Consider the following 12302-nt stretch of genomic DNA (forward strand, 5'->3'; position numbering starts at 1 on the left):
AATTGAAACAAAAAGATTGCTGGTTACGAAATTAACGAAAGATTAATTTTTTATTTTGCATTCTTATCTTCTTTTTTATTTCTTGTCTTTTGTTCATCGTCACAATTAATAAACCTTTTTGGATTAGACGTAGTATTCACATTTTTCTCAATCTTGATAAAAAAAACTAGTAAATTGTACAATAGGAAAATTACATACTGTAAAAGAATAAATTTTTGGACAACCATAATAGCGTGAAAATTAAATATATAAGGACTATCACATATTTTTATGTCATAAAAAATAAATAAAAAAATGTCAGTCTCCCTTCACATCATCATACATGAAACGAGCCTTTCGGACTCCAGATCTCCACCAACTCACAATACAGTACACTTGCATTAGTATACATATGTGCTGAATTAGGAATTGCAGAGGGTGCGGATTCATGGGAGACATTCCTTTCTCTTTTTGATGGTCTGGAATGATTTAATGAAGAAGTTTGAAAATGTAACATTCCATTGATCAACAAATTAAAAAAAAGGGTAAATTTTATCTACAAACGTAACTAAACGTAACTAGTTTTTTTTCTTACTTTGTTTGCATTTTTTTGATAATTGCATGATAATTAGCACATATTTATTGTTTACTTCCTTTATTTACATTTGTCAAAGCTCAAAAGAAATAGCTTTTAACTTTCATCAATACAGATANTTATTATTTTCATAAGAGGTAATGTAACCAAAGTTTTTTAAAAAAAACAATTTTTAACAACAGCAAATGGATGAAATACACAGCATATTTATTCTGAGAAAATGGAGAACATCTATTCAAGTTTATAACTGGAAAAAAGACTGATTAAGCAAAAACAACATTTTAAATCATAAATAGTAAAATTCATTAAAATTTCGATGCGTTTTGGTGACAAATAGTATACACCTTCAAAAAAATGGCAAAGATATTAAGAATAGAGATGATACAGACTTATATCAAGTATTAATAAAAATAAAGTTGAAAAACATACAGTTAATGTATTGACAGTTAAAAAATGTAAAAATTTTAAAAAAATTTGGAAAATTATAAAGATTTATCATATAAAACTGTTACTTTTTGAGATTTTTAACATTGTTTTAACCTATAATCGTACTATCTTATTCCTAAAAATAATATCAAAATAATATATTACCTTGAAATTGCCATAGCAGATATAACAGGAGTCCATCCTGAATATAAAACTTCACAGGTATATTTATTGTTTTTTGCAACCACTACCCAGAGAGGGGTTAATATTAGAAAGAAAATGATAAGTGATATTGCATAACCAGGAGTGTCTGAAAATAAAATAACCAATATTAAACAATGTCTGAAAATTATTTATTCTTATTATAATGCCTTATTATAATACTTTTTCATGAAAAATAAAATTCTAAAATTTATCACTTCCATACAAAATTAACAAGTGCATATTGTCATTTAGTTTTTAAAATTTTAATCCTAGAAATCTTGTAGGTTATCTGTAAATACAGCAACTTTAATCTTTATCTTTGTAGCATAGTTCGTACAGTACTTTTTGGGACATACATCAAAACAAAATTGCTTTAACTAAAAAAAAATTCGTACAGTAATATAACTTATCCATGGCTTTTAACAAATGGCAGGAACTTTAAACTTTTATTTTTATTTGTAGTATCCAGACACGATTTAATAACTTATTTTTGGTGTTATATTGGCTCAAAATTTACCACGAACGCCAAAAATTGACCATTCGGTAAGCAAAAAATATTTTATATACAGAATTTATAGAATACTTTTGCAATAATTTATGCTACTTATTGTAATTTTTTATTATATCTGTCGTTGAACAGCCAACCCAATTTTGGGTTTACGACTACCAATGTTCAACTCTGTAGCCTTGTAACTTTGAATCCCTCCAGAAGACAAGGAAACTCCTGGATCAGTACCCCCAGAGGTTTTGATTTGTTATGGAAACATGGGAACTTTGCGACTCGACAGATTTAACATGCATCAGTCACCATTTACTACTTACTGTCATTAAACAGAATTAAAAATTATGATTCTGAATAAAATTTATCTTGCTGTCAGAGCTCAAAATTTAGATTGTGTTATGTTTGGAAAACTGCCCATTTAATATATATTTGTGATGTGCATACATACCTAATTTACTATATAAAACATAGCTGATACCAGCTAGTAGAGATAGAGTAGTCAAATCTCCCAAAGAGGCTGCTATTGGAGTGGCAACATTATCTGGATTTATATGCAGCTTCCTTGAACAAATAACTACCCCAACCATAACACAACCTACAAAAATAAACGACTATATTAGTTATAACTGAAAGTTTAATTTTAATTAATAAAACAATAAAGAAATTTCAAATAGCTTCCCAGAAAAATAACTCTAATAATACACAACTCATAAAAAATAAGTTTGGACACATTTTATAGGCACCAGGATCCCTTCCTCCAAACACAAGAAGTCTAATTTTTACATTTTGCAAGCATTTTAAAAACACTTTTCAAAACAATGGTTTACCCTAAATTCTTGAAATATCTATCCTCATAAATATAATAAAAAACTAATTTCCAGTTTTTCTAAATCATTATTTTAGCTAAATCAAATGTTTGCGCAATTATATTTTTTATTCATACTTACTAAATAAAAAAACTTCTTCCCTAAATTATATACATAGCAATATATATATTTTTTTATTTCCAATGGCAGATCAAAAGACAACTGTAGTTGAAAAACAGACAATAACATGAGAAGCAGAAGGAAACATGAACAATACAACAAAAACAAAGCTACAGCGAGTCTATAGATCGTTCATTTTGAGACGGGCTCTCCAATACTTCTCCCACAAGTGTCCCGAGTTTAGTGCGGGGCAGTGCCTAATGTGGTTTATGTCCACTTCTTCTTGGATATTACACAGTGTGCAAATAGGGCTTGGTAATATATTTATACAGAATCGATGTTTGGAAAGGCAACATAACAATATATACAAACATATATATGAAGAAAAAAAAGGTTTTTACTTAACAATATATACAAACATATATATATAAAAAAAATTATAATTCACTTTTCAAATCACTTGTAAAAAAAAAAAAATCTAATCGGGGCCCTGACCCTGGGACAATAGTCTCGGTGTCTCAGAACTGAACCATCCACTAGGCAAGCCCAGATGACTCAATAGGGATGCCAGAAAAAAAAGGTGGAAAGTTAACATAATGATTTATGTAATTAAGTTTATGAATAATTCAAATTTAATGCAAAACAAAAATTGGCGCACAACAGGAAAATACAATAGTTATTTCTTCTATCATTTGGATAATAATAATAGGAAATAGAAAATTTCAGATTTAATTCATAAAATTTATTGAAATTTGTTTTTTTTAATAACTTTATATTTAAAATACACTTCTATGTTTTTGATTCCAGGTAAATTAAATTGCCATAAAATTAATATAACGCTTTAATAAAGAATTTTGGTAACTTTGCAACACTGAATATAGTTGGGTTGGCTCTGTTTCTTCCTGCCCCCCTCTCAAGTATGGTCTTGAACAAAGGGTGTGTTAGCTTGCTATAATTTTTGATATATCTGCATTAAGCAACGAGTTTAGAACTTTATATTGCGAAAAATTATATTAAAATGAATAAGCTATTAATTTCTAAAAACAAATTTAAACAAAAATTGCTGGTTATAAAATTAACGAAGGATTAATTTTAGTTTTTTGCATTCTTATCTCCTTTTCTATTTATTCTTGTCGTTTGTTCATTTTCACAATTAATAAACCTTTCTAGATTAGACGTAGTGTTCACATTTTTCTTAATCTTGATAAAAAGAAAAAACTAGTAAATTGTACAATATGAAAATTACATACTGTAAAAGAATAAAATTTTTGCTAATCGTAATAGCATGCAAATTAAATATATAAGGAGTATCACATTTTTTAAAAATTTTTTTATGTCATGAACAAATAACGGTTCGTAAACATATAAATAAAAAAATTTCATTCTCCCTTCACATCATCATACATGAAACGAGCTTTTTGGACTCCAGAGCTCCACCAGATCACAATACAGTACACTTGCATTAGTATGCATATGTGCTGAATTAGGAATTGCAGAGGATGCGGATTAACGGGAGACATTCCATTCTCTTTTTGATTGTCTGGAATGATTTAATGAAGAAGTGTGAAAATGTAACATTCCATTGATCGACAAATTTAAAGAAAAAAAAGGGTATATTTTATCTACAAACGTTACTAGTCAAACTTGAGTTTTTTTCCTTATTTTGTTTGCATTTTTTTGATAATTACATGATAATTAGCACATATTTATTGCTTACTTCCTTTATTTACATTTGTCAAAGCTTAAAAGAAATAGCTTTTAATTTTCATAAATACAGATAAGTGATGACAGCTAACTTTCTCAATCTTTGAATATGTTAAAGTGTTACGTTAACATTCCGATTTCCAAAAACTGGCAAATATAGGATTCTATTTCCAATTTTTTTTTTGTTGTTGGCTAGGGTAAAGTAATAATGATATATTCCTTATACCAGGTGTGGGCATTCTTGTAAGAGAGTATATTTCGTCAAGCATAATAATAAAAAAAAAAACATAAAATGAGCAAAAAGCTTAAAATCAAATAATTTTTTTTTATCTGAATTTATTAACAAACTGATTAATTTATAAAACATATTTGAATGCATTAAACAAATATGTTGAGCCTAAAAATGTCACAAAAAACACAAGGGAGACATGTCAATCCAATCTCAAAAAAGAAAATAACTTGATTTAAAAGATCACATGCTAACTCTTTTGGGAAAGCAAGAACAACACAATTGTACAATGTTTTCAAATAAACAAAATGTGAGACTTTTCCGAAGCATAAGCAGTTAAGTAATATAATAATGTTTCAAATGTTCATACCTAGCACAAAACTTGCCAATGAGGCTGTTACCAAACTAGAAGCACACAGAAGGGCAGCATGCTCTAAATTAAATTTGCCTTCAGGTATCCAACCCATGATCATTGCAAATAAAGATGCTAGGAAGCCCACAACTATTGCCTGGCACTGAAAAAAATTTTAAAATCTTAAACAAAGCACCACAAACAGTTAACAATACTTAAAAATGAAACCAAATATTTAGGAAAAAAAGTCTTTCAGCCAAACTAAAAATGGTATAAAATATATTAATAACTAAAAATAAAAATGTAAGCTTTAAGAATGTGAGTGAATATCAAAATCTGAAACAAACAACTACAACATATTAGTTTATTCGAAAAATAAATTTAAAAAAAAAATTCCTTTTTTTTCAGTGTTTATTACCTGTATTAGTGCCATGTTACCAGTTGCCAACTTCCACTGTTCTTTTGTAGTATCCATGTTTCCCAAATTAGCCTACAATATTAAACATGTTTCAATATTTAATTAGATATAACAATTATTGCTGAATAAATAAAAAAATATGCAAAAAAGGACAAGATATGATTATTATACATTATATATAAATTTAACTGTTTTTAAATACATATGCAGTCGACCCTTGATTTATCATTCCTACATCTTTCTCTTTCCCATAACTATCATCTTGTATTAACTGTCCCATCATGAATGCTACTCTTATAACGTTAATTATATATGGTTAGATCGCTTTTGATATTATCGTTCATTTTGATATTATCGATTATTATGGTTAGATCGCCTGCATCTATCGTTCAGAAATTCTACCATAAGAAACATTTTTTTTTTTGAAAAGAAAAACAGTAAACAGATGCAGAAAAAAAAATTACAATTTGTGACAATTTGAGTAAATGTAACAAACATCATGTTTGATATTTATACATTAATTGATGTAAATGTTGGGGGTAACCTGTAGTGCTCAAGGTTATGCGTTGGTTCAAGGAATGGTTGCAGAAGATGAAAAAATGCAAAATTATTGGCCTTACACACCAGTTTTTGACAAAGCAATTTTATAACACATATTATCACATGAAAACAAATTTACAAAAAAATATTAACGTTAACTTTATAAAAATATTTTTAAAAATGCATTGTTACTTTAATTTCAACGGGATTAATATGAATTAAAGCATTGAAAAAAACTTTTTGGTGCTTTAAATGCAGAAGGCTTGTGAAGACGATAATATTATTTTGAACTATATAGGCTATTCGAGGAAGTTGATATCAACAAATAAATCAAAATAAGTCGCTTAAAGATTGCAGGTTACATATGTCAAATGGGCCCTTCTTCCTTGAAATTTAAGATCTTCAATAACAAGTCAATGGAAACTAGAGTTAGAGATAGGCCTAAGAACAGATGGCTAGATGGTGTGGAAAAGGATATCAAAGTCCTAAAAATTACAGGGTGGCTACTCAAATCAGGTCACAAATTTACCTGATTTCTCCAGTAAAAATTATCATAAGGTATTTTATTTAAAATGCTATTTTTTTAATATATCAACTTGATTAGATATGGAGGAAACAATATGTTTAGTTTGCAGAAAATAATGCTTTTAATGAAAAACATTTTTTTTAAAGCATTAAGTAGTTTTTGCAAAAAATGTACCAAATAGCAAATACAGAGTGACAAAAAAAGTCTTGGAAATGTACTGCTTAATATATTTTCATTAAGCAAAAGAAAAAAAATTTCAGGCGATTATACATCTATAAATTTGTATATTTATTTACATTTACAGTTATATTTATTACATTTAGAGCCATTTTATATTGTGTTTTATCCAAAGAATGCTCCTGATAAAATTCATTGATATAGTTTTTTTAAAATTAATATCTAAAATCAAATGTTTAAATAATGTTGTTTGTATTGAATTAGCACTATTTTTATATTCTATAAGAAAAAGCTAGGTAAAATTCTTTAAATTTTATTCTTTTTTTTAATCTTATTTGAAATTTGAATATTTAAAGAATTCCAATCTAACCACATGGTTTCTTAGATTAGATAAGTGATTTTTTTTTGTTTTGTCTTTACAACTGGGCAATTCCATGATGTCGGACCTAAAAAATGAACATAAATTCCTTAAAAAATTATTCCATAAATTCCTTAAATTCATGTGGTATTTTAATTTAGGAAGGTAATAATGGAGAGAACTTTAAAGCAAGCAAAGTATTGCTAAGTTGATGATATTCCAACCATTTGACAATAAATTTCCATCTAAATAAAAATGTATAGAACATATGGTAAAATAAATAGATTAAATTAAGAGAAAAATTCCAACTTTTCTTTGAAGTTCCCTGATTTTTCCAGCTTTTTATCCAAATTTCCCTGACATTTTCAGGTTTTTTCCAGTATAAAAAAAATCCTTGATAATTCCAGGTGGGTGGCCACTAGGCCTGGGCAATATACCGTAATACNTCAGTGGTCATGGACTAGAATACCCTTGAGGTCAGACTAACTGTGGGAGCTTTTCATGGTTTTTCTCCCCATTGAGCCATTTTATACTGTGTTTTATCCAAAGAGTGCTCTTGATAAAATTTATTGATATAGTTTCCTTAAAATTAATATCTAAAATCAAATGTTTAAATAATGTTGTTTGCATTGAATTAGCACTATTTTTTTTAATGAGATATTCAGAATTTGCAAATGCAAAATTGTCAAATTTCTTCTTGCATATTCTATAGGAAAAAACTATGTAAAATTCTTTAAATTTTATTCTTTTTTTAAAATCTTATTTGAAATTTGAATATTTAAAGAATTCCAATCTAACCACATGGTTCCTTAGATTAGATTAGTGATTTTTTTTGTTTTGTTTTTACAACTGGGCAATTCCATGATGTCGGACTTGAAAAATGAACATAAATTCCTTAAAAAATTATTCCATTGATTCCTTAAATTCATGTGGTATTTTAATTTAGCAAGGTAATAATGGAGAGAACTTTAAAGCAAGCAAAGTATTGCTAAGTTGATGATATTTCAACCATTTGACAATAAATTTCCATCTAAGTAAAAATGCATAGAACATATGGTAAAATAAATAGATTAAATTAAGAGAAAAATTCCAGCTTTTCTTTGAAATTCCCTGATTTTTCCAGCTTTTTATCCAAATTTCCCTGACATTTTCAGGTTTTTTTCCAGTATAAAAAAAATTCCTTGATAATTCCAGGTTGGTGGCCACCCTGAATTACTAACTGGAGAACATTCTCAAAGAAAAGATCATAATGGAGGGAGGTCATAGGAAAGGCTCTGGCTCACAAAGGGCTGTCATGCCAATAGAAAAAGAATATGAGTTACAGTAAAAGTCTTTTATAACAATTCACAATAGAAAAAAAATTCCCATCATAGCGAGTTTGTCCTCTTAAACAAATACAGATTCTTACATAGCAGAAAAAAAACACAAATGTAAAAGTGTGCAAAGGTTTTTGATTACATTGAATGCCGATTTCAATGGTAAGCTATGAATAAGAAATAAAGGAAGGCAATATAGATATGTTATCAACAAAAGAAAAATTATTTTGAACTGTGCAACAGGATTCTTAAAAACAGGAGATTGCTTCCTTTGTAAAAAGATAAATTGGTTAGTTATTGCCTACACATGTTTGCTTCATAAGCATAAAGGGTTAAGGTTGTATGGAGGTAATAAGGGGAAATGATTGTATGCTATTCTTTTTTCTGCATTGAAAGCAGATAGAAATAAAAAAAAAGATCTTCCATTTTACTCTTTTCCAGATAGTGCTCATTTAAACAGCAGAAAAATGTATTTTTCACAAAAAATTGTCACAAAAGCAAAAAACTAGTAATTTTTTAATTATAAAACTAATCTTTGGTATTTTAAACATTAGCCTTTTGATGGTGATTTGAAAATTGGTTATAATAGTGGACTGTTCGTACATGCTGTATTTGTTTGTTGTTGTATGGTACTAGTTAACCTTACTGCAACCAAAATAAAATCAAATTAATAGTATATCAAAATATCCTAAAAAGTTAGGGACACAATGTTATACAGATCAGTAATAGTATTTCTATTTTCAGTAAAACTATTTAATACAGAAGGAAATTATAGATAAAATTTAAAAATTGTGGATTTTAACAAAAATTGCAAGGTTTAAGCAAGTTATTTTTCATAGCAATATTAAATTTCATTTAAAGTTTCCATTTCATTTCATGTCCTATTCGAAAAGCTAAACATTTGGCACAACAGGAAAAGTCCAATTAACTACTTTGTTTTACAGTTTAACAATTTCAAAACTGCTAATAATTTATATTTTAAAAAAAATACAGAAGATTTCTGAAGCTAAATACATTAAAATTTCATAAAGCGGAAATGGGAGAGGGGATCATCCCTTGGAGCAATGGGAAATGCGTGCATAAAACAAAGCATTTTGGGAACCCCTGATTAAATGCTTCTGACATGTATTTAACAAATGAATTTTTGCATAACTTAAAATAATAAAAATGTAACTACAACAATAAAAAAAATTAATATCCTGTTTAGAAAAAATATAGATAACAAACCTGCGTTGATAATCTAGATGCAAGGGTCATTTCTAAATTTCCTTTAAGACCTAATAATGCAGGCACAAGAATAAAAATTTCTGATACTGTTTTAAAAACATCCCAATGCTGAAAACAAAATAGAGAAAAAATTATTAAATAAATCTAACGCAATTCATACAGAATTTGGACAAGTACTCAAAACAGGAAAAAATTAACCACACCGTAGGTAGCAGAACATTACAGGGTTCCTGTAGAAAGATTTATTATTTGGGAAGCAAAGAAGTTTGGGTTTTTTTATCTGCAGAATTTTTTGAAATATATTTTTTTTCTACAGAAAATTTTTCCCTTTCAGCAAAAAATGTCATTCATGCATATCGGAGGTTGAATAAACGCTCGTGATTTTTTTCGACTTTTCTTGAGAATAAAAAAGTTCTGCAATAACAGGCTTGAGCTAGAATTTCAGATTGATAATATAAGAAGAAATTTCCAAATAGCAAAAATTTAAAAAGGTTAATATTTTTCAGAACAGGAGAATATGGCCAATAATATTAGAATATGTATTCTTTTATATTTAGATTTAAAAAAAAAAATTCTTACATTTATAGTTAAAAATATATATGTACCTTTCTGATCTATACATGAAGGCTTTTTTTGTAAACAGAAAGCGCTTCTACTACTTTAAATTAGTAATATATATATTTGCTACTATTAAAAATGTCTCTCAGAAAGGCATTAGCACTAGAGAGAACTGCTGCAGAAAGATCTAATAACAGACTTTATAATGTATTAAAATTGAATAATACAAACACAAGTACAAACACCATTAGTTAATTTATACATAGGCAAAAAGTATAGTACAAATTAATCATAGTGCAAGTTAATACCCTATTTTCAGCTGCAAAATAGAAGATTTTGCATTTATTGAATGCACAAATTGACACTTGAATTCTCGCTCATCATTCAGAATGCTATCCTCAAAGATTGAAGTTGAAAAATCCTATTTCTTGCAATTCAATAATTATTCTTGTTACATTAAACATTCCATTAATCAAGAGCCCATTCAATTAAATGCTAGTACTGTCTATAAAGTTAAGGAAAAACATACAAAAATGCAAACATAAAAAATTTAATAATGTATTACTATAAGCCGTATTGGGTTACCCAGATTAATCTATCTATTATATATTAATCTGGGCGCACTGCATGCAGCCTGAAATAAATTAGGCTGATTGCATAATGAATGAAATATTTTCTAATTAGCCTAAAGGTTCTTAGGCAAGAAACCTAAGAGAACGCAAGAAGCCTAAAAGAAGTGAAGCTGTTTCAAACTTCTCCATTCATCTTGGGTCAGTGCAGAATGAGATTGGCAATTTGGCAAAGAAACCGATTTTTCACTTCGCCTTTAACAGAGCAGTGTGGTGGTTCTTGGAATATAGAGTTTGCTCCCATTCCTCTAATGAGGTATCCCAGGTTCAAATCTCAGCAATGACTAGTTATGTATATTCTGCTGTTGGGTCGCACAGACCACAAAGTTGACTTAAAATATCCTCAGTGGTCACGAACTCATGGACTAGAATACCCTTGAGGTCAGACTAACTGTGGGAGCTTTTCATGGTTTTTCTCCCCATTTAACTCAAATGTGTTTTAATTCAATCAAAAATCCACTACAAAAGCTAGTTTGTCCACATGCTTGATTCTGGAGACCCCTAGTGCTTTGGGTTCAGTTCAAAATTGTAAGACTATGAAATTGAACACTGATTGTCACAAACTAAAAAATGGCCATTTAGCACCTGTTATTAAATTAGCCTCTGACATATATACTATTGTGGCCCTTGCTAGATCTCGGGGGGTTTAAAATAAGGGAAAAAGCTAAAATATCTTTGTTCAAAAAATATAAAGTTCAATTTAATAGATGACACTAAATGTTTACATCATAACACGTATCTTTTTTCTTATAATTATTAACTATAAGCACAAAAAAATAAAGAACTGATTTCTTCTTTTAATACTTTTGAGGAATCAAAACATCCAATTTATTTCAATAAATGTTACGAGAGCTTAGTATAAATGACATCTTAAACCACCAAATAAAATAAAATAAAATACTCATTTCAACAGTCATAAAATACTCAAAACAGTTGTTACTTTCTTAACTGAAACTATAGAATTCGGGGTGAATTCTTAAATACTTTTTATGATTAAAATAATGCACTTATATTCAGAAATACGTTAACAAATTTTAATCGTGTAAAAAGTAACTGTGCAATAACAACAAAATAAACTCGGATGAGCGTTTGCAATTTACTATCTTATTTTTTTTCTTCAAAGTAATACACATATATTACAGAGCTTTGGATAAGCTCTTTAGAAAGTACTAAATATATATAATTCAAATAAGACATTAGTTCTTGATAATCATCAACATAAGTTTCGTTTTTGGAAACATTGTATAAACACCCCTTTAAGAAGAAAATTCAATGCTTAAATATATAGAATGCAGTTTCTAAACTTTTGCAAAAATACACTTTAAACATAACACTAATATTTTCATAAAGTTTCAATAGTTTGAAAATATTTAACTTAATATTTTACTATAAAAGTATACTTATCAACGGATGCGGGACCCTGTACAGTATTTTTATTCAATCTTCAGGTAAACCAGTACCACTGGTACAGAACAAATCGTTTGTTTTCTTGCAGGAAAGGGATTTTCCGAAACAACTGATGAACTGGAAAGGGTTTCCCTGGTTTTCTACCTGAAAAAATTATTGAGCAAACGCTCAGACTATTTTCGAACAGAAGACGTTGGGCGCCAGTGTAATTCGTAACTTCAGGGAAAGG

The 12302-nt window shown here is 28.3% G+C and overlaps 1 protein-coding gene across 7 annotated transcripts in view; it reads right to left on the reverse strand.

Annotated features, from left to right (window-relative positions):
• The window catches only part of LOC107442473 (solute carrier family 41 member 1), a 37196-nt gene that overhangs the window by 14242 nt on the left and 10652 nt on the right, over positions 1-12302 (reverse strand). For 4 of the 7 annotated variants that reach the window (XM_071181966.1, XM_043050849.2, XM_071181965.1 and 1 more), the window contains 4 exons: positions 9480-9587; positions 5336-5407; positions 4936-5080; positions 2155-2301 (listed from right to left, as the gene is read on the reverse strand). In XM_071181966.1, the coding sequence (XP_071038067.1) occupies positions 2155-2301; positions 4936-5080; positions 5336-5407; positions 9480-9587 (472 nt within the window). Of the gene's footprint in view, positions 1-1165; positions 1311-2154; positions 2302-4935; positions 5081-5335; positions 5408-9479; positions 9588-12302 lie in introns of all 7 variants that reach the window. The other 3 variants (XM_043050846.2, XM_071181967.1, XM_043050847.2) reach the window with 2 other exon arrangements.

This window comes from Parasteatoda tepidariorum, chromosome 6, assembly GCF_043381705.1.
Source record: "Parasteatoda tepidariorum isolate YZ-2023 chromosome 6, CAS_Ptep_4.0, whole genome shotgun sequence".
Taxonomy (NCBI): domain Eukaryota; kingdom Metazoa; phylum Arthropoda; class Arachnida; order Araneae; family Theridiidae; genus Parasteatoda; species Parasteatoda tepidariorum.